The sequence below is a fragment of the Manis javanica genome, chromosome 12, assembly GCF_040802235.1.
Source record: "Manis javanica isolate MJ-LG chromosome 12, MJ_LKY, whole genome shotgun sequence".
Classification (NCBI taxonomy): Eukaryota; Metazoa; Chordata; class Mammalia; order Pholidota; family Manidae; genus Manis; species Manis javanica.
This window is the reverse complement of record NC_133167.1, coordinates 895879-919329: the sequence shown is the minus strand read 5'-3', so window position 1 is coordinate 919329 and position 23451 is coordinate 895879. Positions and strand designations below refer to the sequence as shown.

The 23451-nt window shown below is 60.6% G+C and overlaps 2 protein-coding genes across 9 annotated transcripts; one reads left to right on the top strand and one right to left on the bottom strand.

Annotated features, from left to right (window-relative positions):
• The first annotated feature begins 1741 nt into the window (after positions 1–1741).
• GPR35 (G protein-coupled receptor 35) lies at positions 1742–23014 on the top strand. Of its 8 annotated transcripts, XM_073217848.1 has the most exons (8): positions 1742–2811; positions 6000–6054; positions 10406–10577; positions 15270–15571; positions 20095–20376; positions 21153–21430; positions 21554–21731; positions 22503–23011. In XM_073217848.1, exons 4-7 carry the CDS (start codon positions 15279–15281, stop codon positions 21703–21705), a joined length of 1005 nt encoding a protein of 334 aa, XP_073073949.1. In that variant the 5' UTR covers positions 1742–2811; positions 6000–6054; positions 10406–10577; positions 15270–15278; the 3' UTR covers positions 21706–21731; positions 22503–23011. The 8 variants fall into 8 exon arrangements, with proteins under 8 accessions (XP_073073949.1, XP_073073950.1, XP_073073947.1 ...); XM_073217849.1 differs by having other exon boundaries at positions 10491–10577; positions 21554–23014; XM_073217846.1 differs by having other exon boundaries at positions 21554–23014.
• On the bottom strand, positions 16632–19815 carry LOC108383838 (aquaporin-12). Its single transcript, XM_017640555.3, is given in 5 exon segments — positions 16632–18406; positions 18408–18532; positions 18535–18612; positions 18615–18887; positions 18890–19815. Coding segments are annotated over 5 exon segments (1116 nt in total). The 5' UTR covers positions 19209–19815; the 3' UTR covers positions 16632–18085.
• Positions 23015–23451: the final 437 nt, after the last annotated feature.

The following is a 23451-nucleotide window of genomic DNA, read 5'->3' as shown; positions in this document are numbered from 1 at the left end:
CTGAACCTCAGGCCTTAGTGACGGCCTGCCTGTGGCTGCCCCTCGGTGAGCCGCAGTCCACACCATCCTGGAGCGCAGTTCTTCCAGCCACATGGAATCAAATGGAGACGCGGGGTCCCACCCTGACTTTACAGAGCCCCCAGGGTGGTCCAAATCTCCAGCCTGCTGCTGGTGCGGCATTATGGTCTCAGTCCCACCTTGGCCCTCCCAGCTGTGATCTCTGACCCCAGTGAGGGTGTTGGTTGTTTGCCACATTTCAATCCCAATCACGTGCTTGGAGACCAGAAAATGGCCATGCGCCCACCATAAGCCGGTCCTGGCAAGCCTCTGTTACTCACTGCCCATGTGCCCACTCTGCCAGGGCCCATGAGGATGCCCCAGGGGCAGAGTCAGCTCAGGACCTCTGTGCCCAGTGGCTCTCAAAACACATGGACACCCCTTCCTCTCCCAGCATGCAGCACCGAGTAGCCACAGGGTGGGGATGCAGGCACTCTGGGGGTCCAGGTCATGCACACTTGCGGGGGGGAGGGTCCTTCCCCTTGGGGCCTGGCCACCTGGGTCGGGTCTGGCTCTGTCCTTCGGCTGGAGCTTCTTTGCAAGTGACTGGAGACTTCCTCAGGGCCGGCCCCCACAGCCTGCCCTATCACCCAGCCCGGGATCCGCAGGCCTGCTGGCTGGGCCTTCCCCCTGCACCTTCCGGTCAACCCAGGGCTGCAGTGGTGGCAGCGGGACCACCACCTCGGCCAAGGGCCACCAGAGACGCACCGAGCGACCCAGTTCCAAACCCGCTGTGCGGCCCCAGGACCGAGGCTGGGCTCTCCAGAGGCAGATGGCTCTGGCGGCTTCGGGGTGGACGTGTCTGCAAGGGGGGGAGAGGAAGTCGGGGCGGCATAGCCTGGCCGCCCCGCTGGGGGCTCTGTGGCGCCCCACGCCCCACGTGGCTGGGATGCCCGGCACTCGCACCCCCCGGCTTGGCCTTGCGTGTGTGGTGCGTGCCCCAGTCCCTCCTGCTGTCCGGCATGTTACTGCCCTCTGCTTGGCACTGTCATTTGGATGAAAACCACAGGTCTGCCTGGCGGCCACCTTGGCAAAGATGCCAGGGACGGAGTTGTTCCCCCAGTCCCTGTGCTGAAGGCCTGACCCCTGTGTGGTGGTGTCAGGAGGCAGGGCTGGTGGGGGGATCGGGCTCGGATGAGGTTGCATGTGGGGCCCTGTGATGGGATCAATGTCCTTGTAGGGGGACCCCAGAGTTTCACATGACGACACAGCAAAGAGGTGGCCGTCGCAAGCCAGGAAGAGGGCTTTCACCAGGAACCGACTGCCAGTGCCCTGACCCTGGGCTTCCAGCCCTTGGAACTGTGAGAAGTCACGGCAGCCCTGGCCGAGGCCACAGCCAGCTGGGCTGCCCCCGGCACCCCCACAGTGTCCCCTCAGCAGCCCTCCGGTGGACTCCCTGCTGCCGCCAGGGCCTTGAGCTCGGTCCAGGTGCTCCTGTGGGAGAGGCCCAGGAGGCCCCCACACCCCTGCCCAGCCTGGGAGCCCTGATGGCCCCACTGGTGTGTGTCACCGCCTGTCCCCTCGCCCCTCCTGGGCAGTCCGGAGGCTGCTGGGGTGCACTCGAGCTGTGCACTCGGCTCCATCCCTCCGTGAGTCCTGCAGGCTTCCCTGCCTCTCACCCTGAAGTCAGGCCCCATGCCCCAGCAGGAGCGCCACCCTTCCAAAGGAGGGCTGGGGGTGTGGTCACACCTGAAAAAGGAAATGGCTGCTTAACCGCCCTGCCCCATCACATCTGGGCCAGATACCCAGACCTCTCCGGAACTCCAGAGGGCACGGCCGAGACTGGTGCAGGCTCCTCCCCAAGAGTTTGTGGGGTGACTCACCCTTTGCTCTTCAAGGGACTGGATCTGGGGACACGTCCTGGCCCCGCTGTGGGGTCGGCTGGAGGACCAAGGGAGGACCAGGACCTGCGGGCACCACAGATGGGAGGGCCACCTGGGGAGGCGGCCACCAGCTGGGCTCTTAGGACTTGGGGGGCAGCTGCAACGGGGCGTGCCCTCCTGCCCCAGGGCAGCCTTGGTAGCCGGGCAGACCTGGCCCCCGCAGCACTGCCCTGTCCTAGCTGAGTGACGTTGAGAAGCAGGGGGTGTTCTCTAGGCCTCGGCGGGCTCGCTGCAAACTCATCGCAGCTCTGTCTGCACTCACGGTGTGTCCCGTGTCCCGGCCTCTGGCTCTGGTTTGCCCCGGAGTCCTCGGCCGGGAGGAACCCATGGGATAGGGTGAGCGGACCTGCCTGCTGAGGAGGGGGCAAGCGGGGTAGGCCTGCCCCCGAGGCCCTCTGGGGTCTGAGCATGTGGGGGCTGCAGCGGTCGCTCCCTCTCCCCGCCGTGGCGGAGCGCCTGACGCATGGCAGCCCGACCACAGCCCCCACATCCAGTGCGGCTGCCCCAGGCTGAGCTGCCCCTGCGGACCACAGGGCCCCCTTGGGCCCCAGGCAGGCCTGCTGCTGCCTCAACCTCCACCACAGCCTGCCCTGGGCCTCCAAGCTGTGGGCCTGCTGGCGGGGTACAGTGTGGGGTGAAGACCACCTCTCTCCCACACGCGGTGGCTCTGGCAGACCCAGATTTATGAGCAGGTCTGGGAGTGCGCAGGTGAGGACGTCTTCCCCAGCCTTCCCGGCGGACTTTGCCCCACACCACCTCTGGGTTCTTCTGTCACTTCCTGCTGCAGGCAGGCGTGCAGCACCTCCTTCGTGGGGGCCCGTCCTTCCCCATCCTGCTCCTGCGCCAGCCTTGGGGTGGCAGAGCTTCTGGGGTGAGTGTGGGAGCCTGGTGCCCCGGGAAGGCCTGGTTGGAGCAGGGCTGCCTGGCCAGGAGGCGAGTGGGGCCGGGCTGGGTGGCCCAGGGCTGGCCAGGTTGCTGGCTTCTCAGAAGCTTCAGGGTCTTTTCTCTCTGTCTCCATTCACAATTCTCAGTGTCCCATGTCTGCCTCATTTAGTTTTACTAGATTTCCCCCTGAATATTTAACAGATTTAAGTTAGCTTTGCTGCCTTCTAAAATGGCTGGAAAGTCACTTGTGTTCCTGAAGGCACTTTGGAGTTCTGGACCCCACACAAGGCCATGGACACGACTGCTCCACTGGGGGAGGGTCTTTTCTGGTTTTGAGGATGTGCTCTGGGGGCAGGTTGGGCCAGCCCCCAGCTACACTCAGCACTGCAGCTCTGGGACCCCATCCCTCCCCAGAGGAGCCCAGACGGTGGCTGTGGGCTCTGGCCGCGTCCAGCCCACACTCGGACCCTCCGGCAAGTGCAGGCTGTGTCTGCAAAGACAGTGCTGCCTGAGTCTGGCCTGGGAGCCTGCTCACAGGGCCAGGGCCCAGGCCCTCCCATCCTCAGCTGTCCGGGACCCCTGGTCCCTTTACAGATCTGCCAGGAGGTGAGGCTGCTAGGCAAGGAGTCACTGGCTCGGGCTTGACTGGGGCTACTCTGCTGGGGCAGGAGCCGAGGCTGGAGAGGTCCATCAGGGCCTTGGGTCCGCTGAAGGAGCTTGAGTCTTATTTCTTGGGCAGTGGGAAGCCCCTGCATAGTTGTAAGCAGGGCCTGCTATGTGTATATTTGACATCTCTCTCTGGCTGAAAGCTCAGGATGGACCAGAGGTAGTGGACCAACCACAAGGCAGTTGCAGACATGCAAGGGAGAGATGTTGGCATCCTCGCCAGGCAGGAGGTGGGGAGGCCAGCAAGACGAGGGCAGGGCTGAGGAAGCAAAGCCAGCAGGAGGTGATGCTTGCTGCTTGATTGGATCCTATAGCTCGACATGGGAGAACTGCACCCTCAGTCCATGAATGCCGTATACCTGTCCATTTATGGGGGGCTTTAATTTCTGTCACCAATATTTTGTAGCTTGGAGCATACACATTGTGCGCTTCTCAAGTTCTTTGTTTTTGACACTTGCAAATGATAATGTATTTTTAGTTTCCTTTTTCCAGTTTTTTGCTGGTATATAGAAATACATTTTTGTGTGTTAATTCTGTGTCCTATAGCCTTGCTAATTCACTTATTAGTATGTAATTATGGGGGGTACATTTCTTATGATTTTCTACATACACAATATGTTATATGTGAAAATAGTTGTACTTCCCTTCCTATCTGAATGCATTTTTTTTCTTGCCTTATTTCTACTGGCTAGTTAGGTTCCCCAATCCATTTTGAATAAAAATGGTGAGAGCTGTGTTCCTTTTCCTGAGCACAGTGGGAAGGCATTCAGTCTCACCTTTAAGTATGATGTTTCCTATAGATTATCAATAGATGCTCTTTATCACAGTAAGGGAGTTTCTATCTAAAAAGGATGTTGAATTTTGTATTTTTTTTGCATCTAATGAGAGGATTATATAAATGTTCTTTATTAATGCAGTGAATTATTGATTGATGTTCCAATATTAAAATAAACCTTACATTCCTGAGATAGTTGTTCATGATGTTATTTGTTTTATATCTTGCTGAATTCAATTAGCTAATATTTTATTAAAGATTTTTGTGTTTATGTTCATGCATGTTATTGGTCTATAGTTTTCTTTCCTTATAATAACTTTGTCCAGTTTTGCAATGAGGGTAAAGCTTGCCTTTGAAAATGACTTGAGAAGTATTTCTCCTTTACCTTCTGAAACTATTTAAGATTGATATTATTTTATCTTTAAATATGTGATAGAATTCACCAGTGACACCATCTGGGTCAGGAGGGTTTTTTTGTAGAAAGATTTTAAATTATGAATTCAACAACTTTAATAGATATAGGTAATTTAGGTTTTATATTGCTTGTATCGGTTTTGCAAAGCAAGCTGTGACTTTAAAGAAATTTGTGCATTTCAACAAAGTTGTCGAATGTATTTGCATAGTTATTAATAATGTTCTTATTCTTCTAATATCTATAAGGTCTGAAGTGATGCCTTCTCTTTCATTCCAGATTATTATCCATGTGTGTTTTTTTTTTCTTGGTCAGTTTAGCCAGCCAACCCCCAGGGCAGGCTCTCCAGTCCCTGTTCCTCATCAGGGACCCTTACCTAACCCACCTCTGGCTGCCGGACGGCGGCTGTCCACAACGCCGCAGTCTAACCAATCAGCCTCATTGGGGCCCCTCTGGTGGGGGACACCGTGCAGACCGTCCCAGAAGGAGAAGGGGAAGCTGGCCTCAGCTCAGGGTCTGGCAGAGGGTCGCCGGCTGTCACATGCCCTCTCCAGCTCCTGTCAGTGGCTTGGTCAGATGTCACACACGGTGCTTAATCTAGTTGCTTGATCAGGTTCAAGTCCTTGTTTTTGGCAAGGACACTTCGTGAAGTGACTGAATTGTGTGTATGGTTTTTTTAAGCATAAGTACAAATTCATGAATTGAAACATTTTTTTGTTCCAATTCATTGAACTCATTCTCCTTATTGATACTCAAATCATCGCACCTTGGCCAGTGGGGGAAGCTTGGCTCCTGAGAGCCTCTGATAGTGGCCACGGTCCTGATTCACTTTGTTCTCTAGCATGAAAAGTTATTCCAGGCACTTCTTCACGTTTTCTAACCCAGACCTGAGAACAGCCACTGACAGAAATGGTAGAAATATGTAGAGACCACAGTCTGGATGTTAGGGGGCTTGTTTTAGGGCCTTGGCGGCAGACAAGGACATTTTCTTTTTGAGAGGAGACAGCTGCAGTGGATACGGACACCACTCAACTTCAGAGCTCCATGGTCCACTGAACCGTACTGGTGACACACGCGCATCTCCTCCAGCAACCAGGGCTCTTGATGGTGCGAACGTGATCATTAACCCGGCACCTCCCACAGCACAGGGAGCTCAGATACCAACTCCAACACTACTGTCAACAGCACGGTCACTAAAAACAGTTTCACACATTTTTATTTATCTTTAAAATCCTTGGGTTATATAGATGTGCAGACAAAACAGTGGTTTTTCCAAAATCATTTGGAAAATGAAACATTTCGCCATGCTTTCTATACACAGGTTGTTCGGATCTGCCCTGAAGCCCTGGATGGCAAACGTCTCTTGGCAGAGTTAGGTAAGGTGAGGCTACCACCTCATGATGGACGTAATTGCTTTCATCCTGCTTTCAAGTTTAAGAAATCCTTTTATAATTTTACTTAACTTAGTAATTACATAAATATTTACATGGTCCCAAAGCCAAATCTGCCAGCTAGGGTATAATCACAGAAGTTTCAGTTCTATCCCCATCTCCCTTCACTTCATTCCATCTGTTCCCTGTAGGTAACAACTTAATTTAGAACAAATGTAGTGGCTTGTCCTTCCACTTGTTAAAATGCAAGATGCTAGCCCTAAATAAGGAAAGAAGCTTCAACCCCCTTTGCCCCTTAGCGGTGCGCCCTGAGAAAACCAATCCAGTGCACAGCTGCCGGGTGCCCCGTAGTGTGGACGGGATGTACTTCACGCAGCCGGAGCCCAGTGGGCAGATGTTTGAGTGGTTTCCAGGCTGTCGGGCTCCACACACTGAGGGGTCCACACGCCCTGTGCTACAGGAAAGAACCTTTCAAGGATCTACTCCTCTGTCTGACAGATTCCTAGATGATTCTTAGAAGCAGGGCCACTGGGCCAGAGGGTTGTGCATCTCTCACTTGGTGGCCTGTTGCCAAGTCCTGTCCCTGGGGGTTTGTACTGGGCAGAGTGTCAGTAGGTGACCTGAGGGTGTCTTCCCCATAGGCTGTTGTCAAACTCCTAGGTTTGGCCCATCTGCCAGGGAGAAATGGTAGTGCACTGTCCTTTAATTTATATTTCCCTTTTTCTGAGCATGTGAGCACCTTTTCATATGTGCGAGCAGCCCTCTGTCTCCTCTTGTGTGAACTGTCTGTCCTTATGTCAGTTGGCATCTTGCCCCACCTTCAGAGGAAGTGTCTCAAAGGCCAGTGGTCCTGGGGGCGCAGGGCCAGACGCAGATTGTGCTTCTCGGGTCCCCTGGGGCTGGCCGAGCTGGGCGGGGAGAGGGGCCTTCCTGCTCCAAAGCCGGCCGCTGGGCTTCAGGGCGGACTCTAAAGCAGGGTCCCATGCACTCAGCACATGCCTGCCTGGTAAGCTGCTGCTCTGGGCCTGAGGCCCCTGCCAGAGTGTGTGGCAGTGGGGAGCCGCCACAGGCCCTTGAGCAGGCGAGGACCACCTGAAGAGGAGCTCTCCCACGGATGGGGCAGGGGTGGGGGTGGGGAGGGCGCCCCGGGTGGGAGCTGGGACGGCCGTGGCTGCTGGGGGAGGGGCTGGACCAGGGCTGCGCAGGCAGCATCCCCCGGAGCGGGTCCTGGCCCAGGGCCAGCAGCCAGCCTCCATCAGAGGCGGCCTCCAGCGGAGGAGGGGCAGCGGGCGGGAGCGGGGGGGAGGAACGGAGCGATTCGGGGGCAGCGAGAGTGGGGAGCGGCTGGGAGAAGCAGGTTCCCAGGGCCACCGGACTGCCGCTGCCACCCCCACAGGGGCTCTGGACAGCACAGAAGGTGGGGTGGGCAGCCCCCTGGGACCCCGCGGAGGCGGTGAGCTGACCAGGGGGAGCGCACCATCCCGGGCGCCAGGCAGGGGTCTGCGTGGGCAGGTGCCCTCAGCCCAGGGTGTGCCCTCCCTACCAGGCCTGCTGGGTGAGGGCATGGCTGCTGCAGGGGGGACGCTTGTCGTCTGCTGCTTCCAGATGCCCGAGGCTGCAGGCAGGGATGCAGGTGCCCAACCCCTGAGTGTCCGCGGGCGGAGGCTGCTGGAGAAGGGAGGGGCCTGGAGGGGACAGGGGGCTTCCCCTGGCCGGGAGTGTGGAGAGCGGGTGGACAGACTGCTGCCCCCCTGCTGTGCCTCCTCCCTGGGTGGGACCCGGGACCCACAGAGGGAGCACCTGAGGACTCTCAGGATACCCTCGGGACCCCTAGTTGCCCCATGATGTCCTGTGATGGGGCCTACCCCGTGGCATCTGGAGAGGACTGTGGACACACCCGAGCACCCGGCTTAGCTGCGCCCTCTGTCAGGCACTGTGGGGTCCACGGTGAACGGCCCCAGAAGGGGCTCCAGGCCAAAGTGTGGCTGAAGGTGGGGCACGTCGGGGGGGGGCCGAGTGCAGGTGGGCGCTGAGGAGGGGCACAGCAGGAGGGGGGCCTGCGATGGCCAAAGCCAGGGCTGCAGCCTCATGTCCTGCAGCGTGGCCTCAGCCGCTGGCTGGCACGTGCAGGTGGTGCACAGCCCAGAGCGGCCGTCTGACCGGAGACGGCAGCTTCCGGAGGCAAGCAGCCAGCCTCTGGGCACCCTGGGAGCCGGACCCCAGGCCGGGCCGTGGCAGGAGCCTCCCTGGCCGGGTGGGACCCAGGCTGAGAACAGGCGGGTCCTGTGGCCAGAGGCCTTCCGTCCCCCCTGACCCTTCCAAGCCGGGCTCCTTTCATCTTACACCTTGTTCCTCTGAATGGGTGCCAAGCACCAGCTATGACACAGTGGGTATCCAAGGTGGACCACAGCTCCAGGCACCCCCTGTCCCCAGCCAGACCCTGAGGGTGTGCCGCCCCCACTCCCACCCTCCGTGGCACCCCTCCCTGCACCCCGTATTTGCTGACTGCGCGTGTGCATGACCGAGTGAATGACTGGGTGAGTGAGCAGCCCTTGTCTCAGGACCACGTCAGGACGTCTGCGCAGGGCAGAGCAGGAAGCTGCCCCGGAGGGGAGCGGGTTTCCTAGGCAGAGAGGCACTGGAAGCCTTCCCACTAGTGGGACTCACATGGCAGGGGGTTTGGGAGCTGGGCTGGGGGTGGGGAGCTGAGGTGGGGTCTCCCAGCCTGGGGTGGGCACTTCTCCCGGGAGACTCTGTCCCTGTATGTCCCAGAGATGGCAGACACTGTCTGCTGTCCCACCTAGTCCCTTCCCCGCCCGCACGGGGACCAGGCCTCGGTCTATCCTGCACTCCTGCCACATCCCGTTTGCAGAGCCCCTCTGCCATGGCCTGGTGGAGGGAAAGGAGTGCACAGAGATGGGTCACAGGTCACATCTGAGGCACTGTAGACCCCTCTGCAGCCACACGTGTTTCCCTATTTTTATAAACTTTTTATTATGGAATATTTGAAATACACCAAAGTAGGCAGTCTAGTCCAGCGATCTCCATGGCCCTGGTGCCCAGCCCCACAGACCAACTCCCAAGACCCTCATTTCATCGGCAGCGCCCTCCCTCACTGAGGCTTCCCGCCGAATCCCAGGCGCCCTGTCCTCCGGCACCCGAGGGTGCATCTCTAGGAAGCCAGGGCTCCGTGAAGTCCAGCGCAACGCCCGCGGCTGTGCCCGTTCACCCAGTCCGTGGCTCCCCACTCAGCATGGCCCAGCAGCCCAGGTTTCCTTGCACCCGGCAGACCAGTGCCCAGGGCCACGCCTGCCCATGGTCTGAGGCTGGAGGGCACAGCGGCTTGTCCAGCTGTAGTCGGGGAGCCAGGAGCCTGGGAAAAACTGTGTGCAGGGCCTGGGGGTGCAGAGCGGCCAGTGGGTGGTCCCCAGAGGGGCGGGGCCAAGGGCGCAGCTGGAGGGACACAGTCCCCTTCCTCTCCCATCCCTCTGGGTCTCGGAGGCCAGGCCTGAGCCTGAGGGGGCCCAGGACAGGGATGCCTCAGGGCGACCTGAAGACAGGGTGCTGGGGGCTCACGTTTGAGGGTTCAAGCCTGTTTCCACGTGATAGGGCCTCGTCTTCCTGTGAGGAAGGGTGATGGCTTGGTGGGCGAGGAGGCTGGGGCGGGTAGGAAGGGCCTCTGAGTAAGGGGGAGTGCTGGGGGGGTGGGGATTCCCTGGTGGGCGGCCCCAGGTCCCTGTCCCTCTCCACCCTGGTGTCCCCATCACCGCCGGTCCCCCATCCCCCTTCCCCTCCCCCCTTGTGCCCTCCCCCCCTCATCCCCCAGTGGTGTCCAGTCGCCCCTGCAGTGCCCCAGTGCTGGATCCGGAGGGCAGAGAAGGCCCCAGGCTGGCTTTGGGCCAGACCCGCGGGAGGGGGTGGGCCGTTTCCCAGGCCTGGTTCCTGTGAGGTGGGGAACAGAAAGTGCCGCAGAGACAGCATCCCAGCCTTGTCCTTTGCTAGGGCGGAGCCCAGAGCCCAGTGGCCTTGCTGGCTCTGGAGATGTTCTGTGTCCCACCCATGGGCGCCTGGGGCAGGGCTGGGCCAGGGTGGGGCAAGCGAGGCCCCCCTGGGGAAGGACGTGGAGATGGGTAGGCTTCAGCGCAATGTTGTCGCGCAGCGGGCGACCCAGATAAAGAATCAAGCTGGCGCAGGGTGGAAACCTGGCACTGCCCACAAAGGGCCCTGTCTCCCTGCAGACCAGCCGGCTGCCTCCCCCTCTGCAGTTGGGATTGTGAAGGAGAAGTGGGCAGGCTGCCCCTCCCGGCTCCTCCAGGGGGACTGATTCCTTTCGCAGCTGTGGTCTTCCCTTCTGCCGCTGTGCTCAGCCCCTTCCGGCCTGCAGGAAGCCCTCCCCACCTCTGCCTCCTCCAACCTCCCAGGCGCAGCTCAAGTGCCACCTCCTCCAAGAAGCCTCCCAGTCATGACCTGCCTGTTATGAACTTTAGTCTTCTGCCAGGCTTACCCATGTGAGTATATGTGTTCCCTCCATGCGAGGGGCCCCCACCTGGGGCATCTCCCCATTGTCGTGCCCAGCATGGTGCCCATGTGGGGCAGCAGGGGTGTGGGTTGGGAGAGGGAGCACCCCAGAGTGAGGGGGGAGCAGGGTGGACGCAGGATCAGCCCAGGAGGAGGGCCTGCGTGGGGGACTGAGTGGCTGCACTGTTTGCCCAGGATGAGGGTGGGGCACCTCCAGGGGCCCCCACCTGAGTGTCCTGGGGTCCTGAAGCCCCACTCTCAGGGCTTTGTTTCCTGGTGCCGTGGAGGCCAGGTCGTCACACCCACCCCAGGTGGGCAGGCTCCGGGGGGGCCGGAGCCCCGGGAGTCCGCTGCGTTTCCTGGGCCGCCCCCGGGCTCACCCAGCTGCCTCCCTCACGGTGACTCAGCTTCTCCTGGGCGCGAAGGCTCATCTAGACGGGGTGACGACGGGGGTGACGATGCGCGTCTGTAGGCCACGCCAGCCGGAGGAAGGGGCAGGGAGGGTTCCCCTCAGACCTGGGTCTGGACCCGCCGCACGCAGGCCTGTTCCATGAACTCCCCAAGCATAACAGGTGGGAAGCAGGACAGAGAGCTGGGACAGCGGAGGTGAGGGCGCTGGGGCGAGGCCTCGGAGACGGGGGCTGTCTGTGCCCGGGAGCGGGGCCCCTGGGCCCCACGGGGGATGCAGTGAGCCTCTGCAGGCTTGTTCCCTTGGTTCTGAGGCTGCCCAGCAGCAGTCCAATGGGCCTGGCCTGGGGCCCGAAGCCTGCCAGGCATGGCCAGGCTTCTCGGACCTGCCGGCCCAGGGCCTCAAGGAAAGGACTGGCCGGCCCTCGGCAGCCCCCATCCCCACGGAGAGCGGGCCGGCACAGCCAGGAGAAGGAGGGCTCGGGGGCCAGGCGCCCCCCACTGCGGGCTGTGGCTTCTGAGCTGGCGGCCATAGTGTGTCTCGAGTACCTGCTGGCAGCCAAGAAGCCCCCGTGCACCCCTTGTACCCCTGGGGATCCTCCTGGCAGGGCCGCGCCAGCCGCTCAGCGCTTGTGACTGAGGCTCTACTCTTCTCCATGCCACGGGTCACACGCCGGGAGCAGGTGGAGTCCTAGCCACTAGCAGTGCTGGGGACACGGAAGGGCTGTGTTGGTTCCTGAGGTCTGAGGAAACAGTGGGGCGAGGGGCAGGGCAGGGGAGAAGCCTCGCGGCTGTGCAGGGGTGTAGCGCTGGGCGCTGTGGGCCCCGCCGGGGGAGCACGGGGCTGCGGGGCGGCAGGGGGGGCAGATGCTCCCCACCGTGGGCTCCGCAGGGAGAGGCCCGCCAAAAGAAGGGAGGCCTCAAGGAGCTGGCTGGGGCTGGAGAACATTCTAGAAGGGGGAGCGGTGGTCTAGAAAGAGGCCTTCTGAGAGGTGGTTTTGAGGGGCACCTGGTGGAGGGGAGGGATGGGACTGGTGGCTGACAGGAGTGGCAGGAGTTAGCTCCAGTCTGTGCGACCCTCCACCACTGGGCAGCAGGTCTCGGCAGCCACAGGTGTGGGCGGCGGGGATGCTGGTGGGACAGGGCCTCTGGGGGCAGGGACAGGCCTGGCGCTTTCCGGAGGAGGTGGGTCGGGCGGGCAGGAGGGCTGCTTGAGCGCCGTGGAGGGGGCCCTAGCTCTCTGGCTGCTCCCAGAACTGGGCTGCCTTCAGCGAGCACGCTGATCCCTGGAGATGTGCGTGCAGGCACCCCACTTCCCCTCCGAAACTCCCTAGGCAGCCCTGCTCTGGGCCTGCCTTGAGGAGGGTTGCAGTCGAACTGGCCTGAGGGGCAGGCCATCCCCCACACTCCTAGCCCTGCCTTCCCACCGTCCTTCTCAGGCAGCCCCCCGCCCAGGCTTCGGCAGCGCTGGGCGGACAGCTCAGCTGGGGAAACAGACCGGCTGCAGGTCGGGGCCGGCTGTGGGGCCCAGGGTCTCAGAGCAGGCGATGGAGGAGCTGCAGTGGCGATGGCGTGGGAAGGGGGCCCGTCTGCCGTGACCGTGCCCTGCCAGGTGTGGGCGGCAAGGCAGAGTGGCTGCAGGTGTGCGGAGGGCCTGGGCCCCCAGCACAGGCGCCCACTCCGTGACCAGCGCCCACAGCCGGAGGAGGCACAGCTGAGCGTGGCTTTCCTGGGGGGTGAGCTCCGTGGAACAGTGTAACTCACACACACCCACCCTGGACCTGGGCTGTGGGGTTTTTCTTATGTGGGGTCACAGCTCTGGGGGCCTCTGTGGTGCCTGGGCAGCCCTAGATCCCACTCAGGCGGGGCCACCCAGACAACGGGAGGGCCTGGGGGTACAGGGCTTCCTGTGCTGGGGCCTCCCAAGTTCAAAGGTTTCTCTCCAGCGCTTGCCAAGGTGTCTCAGCGCAGAATCAAGGGGCGTTCTCTACCTTCTGGCCAGGAGGCCGGGGATCCGGCCTCCGGAGGAGGAAGCGCTGCCTCTGAGGGGCTACAGTCCCCCCCCTACAGCCTCCCCACAGGAAACTGAGCTGTTCTGCCACCGCACTACACAGATCCCGCCCCAGGCACAGGCAGGGACATATGATGGCTTCTGGGCACCCACACCACTGGGGATCCTGGGACTTGACTTTCCAAGCTTTTTTGGAGGGCATTCCTCACCGCAGAGGGTTGGGGCCGTAGGCAGGGCATTTCCTCAAAGTCTCATGTGCACCTAAACTTTTGCAAGGCCCACACCCTTGTTCCCGAGAGTCAGGAGTTCAAGTTAAAAGACTGTAGTCGGGTTTGTGAACTCGTGTAAAATATCAGGCCACACTGAGGCTAGACTGAAAATCACACCGCCAGGTGCGTGACTGGAGACCCAAGCGCCTGTGCAGCCATCTGGGGTGGGGGGCATCAGGGCTGGGCACGGCCCACCGCCCCTGGGCAGTACCCTGCACCACCGGAAACTCAGACAGGCTGGCGCTGCTGGCCAGTGCAGGTGGGCAGATCACGTGTCCCACAGAATGGCGGGGTATTCCCAGCAGCTTCTGAGGATTCTGGGCCAGTGGAGGACCTCACAGACTGGCCTGGCAGGTCACGGTGGTGGGGGTGCAGCGGGGGGAGTGTCCCTGGGCCATGGCCAGGCAGGAGGGCCGGGCAGGGAGGCTGGGAAGCCCCCAGCAGTTGGCTCCGGGGTGCTGGTCAGTCCCTGAAGCCGGCCTGGCCGCGGGTCCTCAGAGCCTCAGAATGTGGGCAGAGTGAGGGGTCCCTCGCAGGACGGAAGATCAGGGGCTGAATCCTCCCAGCAAGCACAGCAGGGGTCACAGGGTGTGGGGAGCCTGCACACCTGGTGGAGGGTCCTGCAACCTTAATTGCTGGCAAGTGTGCCATTTATAATTCAAGAGATGGAATGGGATCCTTTGCTGGAATATTTCTGTTTCTGACTGTAATAGGTGCTTCTGCTGCCCTAATGGGCTGTGGTCTCCGGTTTCTGGGAACCGCAGCTGCAGAATGAGCCTCCCCACCACGCCAGGCACTAATGGGCACAAGGCTCTGCCCACACTGGGTTCTAGGCATTTCTTCCCTTCCTGTGTGGGGAGGGGGCAGGCGGCAGAGCAGGCACAGCCCGGCTCTGGGCCCTTGCCTGGGTGGGTGACCCCCCTTCCATCCACCCCTGAAAGGCAGGCCTGGTGCTTTCCTGCAGAGAAGTCATTCTGCTTTATCCCCAGGCCCTTCCAGCCGGAGAAAGGGGGGCGCAGGTGTGTGCCCTGTGCCAAACACCAAGCCCTGACCTCTCATGCACGAGTTCCTTGGACCCCCATGAGACCAGCGCCCCTGTGACAGGGACGCAGAGGTTTTGCCAGCTCAGGGTGAAGCCAGAGTCCACAGTCGCCATACCACGGGCCATGCCCTGGATGTCAGACCCTGGCCGAGTCCCCCCGGCCCCCCTGGGCTGTATGCTGGAGCACATCCTGGGGGACTGTGGGCAGGAAGGCGAGGCTGCGCAGGAGCTCCTGATGGTGGGTTGGAAGCTGGCTCTGAGCTGCCCGGCCAGCCTGCAGGGCCAGGGCCACCCTCATACCCTGACCATAGGGAGCCCAAGAGGCCTGACACTCCCGACTAGAGCGCCTGGGGCCTCCAAGTGGGGCCTCAGGGCATAGGACTAGGGCAGGTGGGCACTCGGAGGGGATGGGTGCCTGGCATGGAGGTCCCTCAGGAAGAGGATGAGGGCTGCTCTCAGCAGGGGATGGAGGGAAGAGGCCTGGAGACCAGAGGTCTGGAGTTTTCTGGGGGGCTGTCTGGAGCCACAGCCCCTGCTGTCCTGAACTACCAGCCCCGGCTACCAGGAATGGCCAGGTGGGTAGCTGCTGACCAGCCCGCTCAGTGGCAGGTGCCAGTCAAACATAGGCCCCTCCAGCAGCCACAGGGAGCGGTAGGGGCAGTAGGCACCCTGGCTTTGTCCCTGGCTGAGCCCACCTAGGAGAGAGGCCCCTAGGGGTCAGGGAGCCGGCTGCTCGTGGTGCGGCCTCGGGCGGTCCTGGCCATTGGAGGCCTGTGTGTGGGAAAGGGCTTGGCCTGCAGGGCCCCTCAGACGTCTGCCAGCTTCTGTCGTTTCTGTAGGGAGGTGGGCTTTCGGCTCCCGCGTGTCCATCCCTGGCGTGCGGTGGGCGGGCCCTTGCTGGCCCAGCTGCCCTCCCTGCCTGCCGTCCTCACCGCCTGCCCCTCTCCTGCAGCCCCCCACCATGAACAGCAGCAACTGCAGCTCCAGTGAGCTCGCCTGGCCCCGGGCGGTCACGTACGTCCTCTACACCTACACGAGCCTGCTGCTGGTGCTGGGCCTGGCGCTCAACGGCGTGGCGCTCTGGGTGCTGTGCCACCGCCTGCAGCAGTGGACGGAGACCCGCGTCTACATGGCCAACCTGGCCGTGTCCGACCTCTGCCTGCTCTGCACCCTGCCCTTCTTCCTGCACTCTCTGAGGAGCACTGTGGACACACCGCTCTGCCAGCTCTCCCAGGGCATCTACCTGGCCAACAGGTACATGAGCATCGGCCTGGTCACGGCCATCGCTGTGGACCGCTACGTGGCCCTGCAGCACCCGCTGCGTGCCCGCGGGCTCCGCTCCCCGCGGCAGGCCCTGGCCGTGTGTGCAGGGCTCTGGGTGCTGGTGGTCGGCTCCCTGGTGCTTCGCTGGGTCCTGGCGGTCCAGGAGGGCAGTTTCTGTTTCTCGAACCGCTCCCAGCAAAGCTCCAACACCGTGGTCTTCTCGCTGCTGGGATTCTACCTGCCGCTGGCCGTGCTGGTCTTCTGCTCTCTGCAGGTTGTGGCCGCCCTGGGTCAGAGGCCAGCCACTGATGCCAGCCAGGGCGAGGCCACCCGGAGAGCCGCCCGCATGGTCTGGGCGAACCTGGCTGTGTTTGTGGTCTGTTTCTTGCCTTTGCACGTGGTGCTGACCGTGAGCTTGGCCATGAGCCTGCGCACGTGCACCGTCTTCCGTGCCCTTTTCATCGCCAGCAAGCTCTCAGACGCTAACTGCTGCCTGGACGCCATCTGCTATTACTATATGGCCAAGGAGTTCCAGGAGGCGCAGGCCAGCCCCACCGCCAAGGCCCACAAAAGCCAGGACTCTGTGTGTGTGACCCTGGCCTAGGGGACGAGCCGCACGTGGGGCCAGATCCCAGGCTCGCGGGGCGGTGCTGCCTGCTGGGGCTGCTGGACTCTCCTTGGGCTCTGGCTCTCTGCAGGAGGCCCAGGTGGGCCCGGAGCACCCCTGGGGCGGAAGAGGGACGACAACGGCAGGAGGTCTGAGGCCTGCGCAAGGCCAACCCAGGGGCCTGGGAGGGGGCCACACTGCCACGTGCCCAGCATGCTCCCCGGGGCTGGGCGTGGCTGCCTGCCAAGTACGGTCAGGCCGCGATGGCCAGCCCTCTGCCCTTGTCCCCTGGGACCAGAATAAAGTTCTATACCCAGACCGGCCCTGATGGGGCTGCGCACGCAGGCTCACCTGCTGGGAGGTGGAGGGCGGGCATCTTCCCAGATGACTCTCCAGAGGTCTCCATGTGGGGGCTCTCCTCAGCCTCCCCTCCCCTCCCCATCTGGGGGTCTGGTGGGGCCCTTGGGCCCTCATGGGGGCTGCACAGCTGTGCTAGGGTGGGGGCAGGGGCAGGAGGAGGCGGTCAGGGTTTGTGGACAGGGAGCTGGAGGCCCAGCTGGCAGAGGCAGGGACTAGGCACTCCAACTCATGCTGGAACTGGAGCTTTTCAGAGGCCCCTGCGGGATCCGGTCCAAACCAGGTCTGAGTGCAAATCTGCCTCTTCCCACCTGTGCGTCTTGGGCCCCAACCTCCCTGCCCTGCTGTCCCGTCCACAGGCCTAGAGAAAAAGTGGCAGCCGCATCCTGGCAGGCCAGCCTCCCTGGCCCCCAAATGCCTATCGCACACTCCACCGGGCACTGGCTGCCTGACCCCCACCTGCCCCTTCCCACCCCTCCGACGCCCACCGCAGCCCAGGGAGCCCTGTGAGTGCAGACCCTGCTCAGGGCTGCTATGTCCGGCCCCTGGTGCGCAGCCTCCCTCCCATCCATGTGTCCAGTCCTGCCGGGGACACACCGCATGCCTGCCCAGTGCTCAGCCTCCCCCTCCCTCCCCCGTCCTCAGGACCTGAGACAGATGTGGGGGGTGGAGGCAGAAGGGCGAGATGCTCAGCGGGACTCGGTGGAAGGAAGGAAGGAGCTGCAGGGTGTGCGCAGGGGGCCAGAGGAGGCCTGGGATGGCACCGGAACACGGCCTCCGCATGGGCGGGGCCAGGGCCAGGTCTGGGGAGCCACCAGCTGGCTCTCAGAGGGGGCTTCTCCCAGGGTGCGGCCCAGGCAGTCCGGCCGGGGAGCCCTGCCCCGGCAAGTCTCTGCCCACCCATGCCTCAGTTTCCCCACCTTACAGGGGCTCTAGCTGCATCTCCCCGCACTCTGTGCTCCAGGACCCTGGTGTCTGTCCTGGGCCGTGTTGGCCTTTCGGAAGGCCAGGCCCGAGCGCTGGCTCCACCCCTACGGGGCCCGTCCACCGCGAGTGGAGAATGCAGAGCATGGCTCTGGCCTCTTCCAGCTGTGATCCCCGCATCCTGGGCGGGAACGGGCCACCTGTTGACTGATCTGCGGCCCCACCACCATGGGTGCCCATCCCCGAGGGGCTGCCTGCAGAAGGCCCTGTCCACTCCTAGCACGGGGATCACCCGGTAGCCTTCCTGGAAGCCCAAACCAGTCCTCAGGGGCAGAGCCAGTCCCTGCCAGGGGGACCCCTCCTGGGGGGCCAGCCCACAGACAAAACGATGGTGGAGCCCCTTGGGAGTCAGCAGCCCACAGGGCACCTCTGTCCCCATTTCCAAGGTGGGTCTCCTGTTGTGCTGGGGGCAGGCCCTCCTCGGGGAGCCTAGGACAGGTCACCAGGATCTGAGGGCTGAAAGCAGAGCAGTGGGTGCTGACTGAGGCTGAGGCTGGGGGCCCCCCTGGGACCATAGTCAGGAGGCTCTGCCTGGGGGTGGGAGGGGCGCTGCCCACTTAGAGACATGTGGGGCCAAGTGAGGAGTGGGGAGAGGCAGGCCGGGATGATGGGACCCACACTCTCGGAAGGGGTGACAGGAGACATAGGGGTTGGCAGGCCAGAGGCTGGGCCGGGCCCTGCAGAACTGCCCCAGCCGCCCAGTGGAGACCTTCTGGGATGAATGGGACAGCTTGGAGCCTGGAGAGGCCTGGCCAGGAAGGACAGCTCTGCCAGGGCCTGGGTCCCCAGGAATGGCCACCCCGGTCTCTGTGCCTCCTTGGCTCACCTGTGTAGGCCATGATGGTGCCCAGCAGGGCCACGGCGGGCGCCCTGTGCATGGACGGGCAGGCTGCTCTGGAGGTGGAGGAGGGTCAGATGGAAGGGGTAGGCGCTCTCCAGCAGCGCCCCGTGGGGCACAGTGGTGTGCAGGGCCGAGCGGTGGCGTGCATCCAGGGGGCTCTGAGGACGTGCAGGTCGCTGAGCTCCCAGGCCCAGGGCAGCCAGGTCAGGGTGCAGGCCACCTGCACGCCCAGCCCCTGGGCCACAGCTTCAGCAGCATGCTGGGCAGAGAGGCCTCGGCTAGAAGGAGCTCTTGCAGGGACACGGCGGGGCTGGCCGAGGCCCCTTCGAAGGTCACCCTGTGCGCCAGGAGGGGCAGGAAGAGCAGCGTCAGCAGCAGGTGGGGGCTGAAGCCCCCAGCCCAGGGCCTGATCTCCGCCGACATCGGCAGCGCCAGGCAGCAGACCCCCGACTGGGCTGCACCTGCAGCCTCCCGGGCAAAGCTGGTGTAGGCGCCTGCTGAGAACGGGGCCTTGGATGCCTCCTGGCCACCTGGCAGAGGGCAACAGTGACAAAGAAGAAGGACAGGGACACGTTCAGACCAGCCATTGCCTGGTGCTCCCCAGGGCCCTGAGCCGGACAGACAGGGCAGGGCCTGAGGGAGGGCGCAGCTGGGCCGGCCCTGGGAGTGCCACACCTGGGCCCCCACTCCAGCTGCACGAGCAGGCCTGGAGCTCCAGCAACTCTGCAGCCACATGCACAGGCACCTGCCCTGTGACTCTGCACAGGCGCATCATGGCAGCTCCCCGCACCTGGCTCATGTCCCCACTTGGGCAAGCGTCCCTGGCTCTGCCTGTGCATGGCTCACAACCACCAGTTCCCCCGGGGACAGCAGCTGTCTGCTGGGGTCGGGCCTTACCCGTCGAGGTGCTCACAGGGCTGCTGTGATGGGCCCGGCTCACCCGACTTCAGTTTGTCTGCCTGGCAGTGTAGACAGAAAAAGGCGTTTCTAGGAAGCCCCTTGTGCCCATCCCGAGCCACATGGCCTCCCTGCAGTCCCAGTGATGCCTTGGACGGGGGCATCTGCTCTGTGTGCAAGGTGGGCCTCTTCCTGGAGAAGCAGCTCTGTGCCGTGGCTCCCAAGTCCTCAGGGCCTGGGGGTGGCATTGCTGGTGACCCTGTACTGGACCCTGGCCTGGCTGCAAGGCACCAGCCCCCAGTCACAGTCTCTGGGCTCAAGGTCGCCCGCGCACCATGGTAACCCAGGACATGACAGAAGAGGAGCAGGTGGCCCTCGCTGAGGGTGTGGGATGCCAGGTAGGGCGGCTGTGCTGGGTCACAGAGGGCCAGCTGGAGTCCCTGGCGAGTCCCAGGGGGACAGTTATTTCCGGCAGAGGGAACAGGCTCAGCCGAGTATGGCAACCCGAGGAGGGCAGGCTTGGGCGCGGGAGGGGCCTTGAGCTCTGAGCACCCCCTCAGGACCTCCTGGCCAGAGAGGGGGCAGGCTGGGGGGCGGGGGGGCGGGGCGCGCAGGAGCGCTGCAGCAGTTCCCAGGAGGAGTGGTTGGAGGAGGGACTCTGGGGCTGCTGTCCAGGTCCAGGCCCCTGGACCCCGTGCTGTTACCAGCCACACCATGCAGGGGCCACGGCAGTGGGCACAGCAGGGCAAGGGCATCAGCAGGGCAGGTGGGCCGCAGGAGGGGGTGCCTCACCCCCATGCCCTGTGTCCCCACCCTTGTTCCCTGCAGATGGCTGGGCAGAGCCAGGGAGGTGGCCTCTGAGCACAGGAACCTCTGGAGGGCGAAGACCCCACTGTCCAGACGTTGCCAGGGGAACCCCCAAGGAGGTAGCCCCCTGCCCCACCCTCACCTGTGCCCTCCTGAGGGCCCTCACGCCTCTCCCCCACCTCCCCTTCCCGGTCCTGCTGCCCCACCTGCCTTCAGAAGGCAGGACCCCTGCCCCAGCCACCTCCCCCTCCTCCCCAGGAAACCGTTCCAGAGTAAAGGGCGAGCTGCCATCAGAATCCGTGGGTATGTCCTGAGGAGCTCGGCTGACACAGTGCCCAGGCAAAGCTGGCCACGAGGGTGGGGGATGCAGGCCGGCCTGGCCTGGCTCCTGGGCCTCATGCTTGTCACCGGCCGCATCACCAGGTTTCACAGCACCGCGCTGCCGGGGGACCGTGGGAGGGGAGTGGCTGTCGCACTGTGGAGGGTGGGGCCGCCAGCCTTCATCCTGTCCTGGAATGGATTTTGGGTTTCTGCCCAAGGTCCCTCCTGTCCTAATCCAACATCTGTCCCTCCCTGCTCCCCCTGCAGAAACGGGTTGGGACAGGGAGGGGTATCCGCAGCACAGAGGACAGCTGGGGCTGTTCAGTTGTGCAGAGGACACACCCTGGGAGAAGGCTCTGTGCCCCGAAGGATGGGGCGAGGCTGACCCCACTGCAGATCCTCCCAGCTCCCCCAGCCCACGCTAGCCTGCCCTCTCAGGGGAGCAAGGAACATTCTGGAAGCCACAGAGGCCTGGAGGCAGTGTGTGGAGACCCTGGGTGGGAGTTCCCTCAGGGAGCACAGGCAGTGCGCCCTGCTGGGCCTCCCACCCCGCCCTTCCTGCTCCAGCCCGAAGGGCCTGGACCTTATGTGCGATGACCCGCCCACTGTGAACGTGCCAAGCCCCACTGGACGTCAGTGTCATTCACACCGAAGAGTCAATGTGGACCGCTTTTATTTCCAGATGCTTTTTAGATTTCTAGATGAAACTTACAGGGAATCTTGCCAATCTTTAGAGTAACTTTCTGTGTCTGTGACAGATCCATGGACCTGGGTGACCCACCCATTACCAAGACAGGGGACAGACTCCCCACGTCCCTGCCCACTCAACTCCTGCCCTCAACAGAGGCCGCCCCTGTCCGGTTCCTGCCCTCACAGGCTCATACCAATGAGAGGACAATCACACGCAGCCAGGTCCCCGGGCTCCCGCCACTTGTCCGGCCGTGTTCCTGGAGGGGACTGGCAGTGGGGCAACTGATGCTGCTGCGCGTGTCAGAGTTTTGTCTCTTTTTACTGCTGAATGAATTCTATTTTATGGGTGAGCCACAGCTTGCTTCCTGTTGAACATTTAGGTTTAAAAATTTTTTTGATTAATACGAATAAAGCTGCTAGAAGTACTTTTATACAAGACTTTGTAGACAAAGGTTTTCATTTTTTTCAGATAAATACCTAAAATGCCCTGGGTCACTGCAGGGACAAAGGCTTGACTTGATAAGGCACTGCTCGCCCTCCGGAGGGGAGTGTGGAGCCGTCACTCTGAGCGCAGGGCCCAAGCTGGGTGGCGTCTCTCAGAGCTGGTGTTTGAAGATTTAACATGTCTGTTCCCACCTGGGGCACAGGTATCTCCCTTTGTGGCTTAAAGTCGCATTTCCATGATGCCAGATGATGGTAAACACTATCACCTCATGAGCTTATTCGTTATTCAAATACTTTTTGCTCAATTTTTAATTTTTTGTTATTGGGTCACAGTAATGTTTCATTTCTTCTTTGCATAGTCTGGATACAAATCCTTTGTTGCACAGTTGTTTTGCAAACATTTTCTCCCAGTTCCTGGTCATTTTCTTAATGATGTGTTTTAATAAGTACTTCCAGAAGTTTTGCATTTATATTTGAGTCTAAATTTCTTTTCTTTTATGGATAAGGTTTTGGTGTCATGTTTACATAACACTATGCCTAGCTCTGCATCCTGCAGATTTTCTTCCAGAAATTTCTAGATTTCTATTTTACATTTATTGATCTATGATCAATTTTGAGTTACTTTTTGTATAAGGTATGCAGTTTAGGCTGAGGTTCACTTCTCAAAACAGACCAGTGTCCAGCCGTTTCAGTGTCACCAGGTGACTATCCTTTCTCCGTCGGATCATTTCTGTACTTCTGTAAAAAAAAAATCAGTTGGCTATCATTTGTGTGGGTCTATTTTGTATTCTCTCTGTTCCATTGATCCATGTATCTAATGCATTTGATTACTGTAGCTTTATAGTAAATAAGCCTTAAAATTGGGTGGTCTGACTTGTTTTAGCTATTTTAGTTCCTTTACTTTTCATATAACTTTTAGAATCAGCTGGTTGATATCTACCAGGAATTCGAATTGAGAATGTGTTGATTGACAGGCCAGCCTGGGGAGGGAGACCATCCCGACGAGCACTGGATCTTCCAGTTCTCAACATGATGCGACTCTTCATTTCATGTGGATCTTCTTTGATTTCTATCAATGTTTTCAAGTTTTTGGCATGCATATTTTGCAAGTGTATTAGATTTACTGCTCTACTGACGTCTGTGTAGTTCACATTTTTGATGCTATTATAAACAGTACTGTTTTTACGACTAAAATGTCCAACTGTTCATTGCTGGCACATAGAAATGGAATGAGTGTCCGTATACTGACCATATATCCTGCCACCTTGTGAAACTCATTCATTCTAGCAGCTTTTTTGTACATTATTTTGAATTTTCTTGCTCAGCAATTATGCCATCTGTGGACAGCTTCATTTCTTCTGATCTGTGCACCTTTTTCTTGCTGCCCTACTGCTCTGGTCAGGATCTCCAGGTCCACGCTGAACAGGACCTGATCACCAGAGGGCATCCTTGCCTTGTTCTGATTGCGAGAGTCACACATCTGTATTTTGCCACTAAGTAGGATGATAGACACACTTTGAAGGCACTCATTGTCAGTTTAAGGAAGTTATTTTCTATTTAAAGGTTTGATTAGCAATGGATGTTGTATTACCTCAAATACTTTTCCTGCATCTGTAGAGATTGTAATGATTTTTATTAGTTTAATATCAGGAATTACTCTGGTTAGTTTCTGAACCAACCATGCGTTCCCAGGACAAACCCCACTGGTCACGAGGTTCTATCCTTCCCACATATCATTAGATTTGACTTGGTAAAATGTTGAGGCTTGTTCCTGTGTTGGTGAAGGATGCTGAGGTTTGGTTTTCCTGTGAAGTCTTTGTCTGCTTTTGGCACTGGGGTGATGCTGACCGCAGGGAAGGCCCGGCCTGGGTGCACCTGAGGAGCTGAGCTGTCTAGACAGGGGCCGCTTCCTCCCCTCCCTGC

Excerpts from the sequence above, each read along its gene's own strand:
- GPR35 (XM_073217849.1), top strand. The coding sequence starts at position 15,279 with ATGAACAGCAGCAACTGCAGCTCCAGTGAGCTCGCCTGGCCCCGGGCG. Across the intron at positions 20,377-21,152 it reads GCTGCCATCAGAATCCGTGG|ATCCATGGACCTGGGTGACC; the intron begins GTATGTCCTGAG and ends TGTCTGTGACAG. Across the intron at positions 21,431-21,553 it reads GAATGAATTCTATTTTATGG|ATAAATACCTAAAATGCCCT; the intron begins GTGAGCCACAGC and ends CATTTTTTTCAG.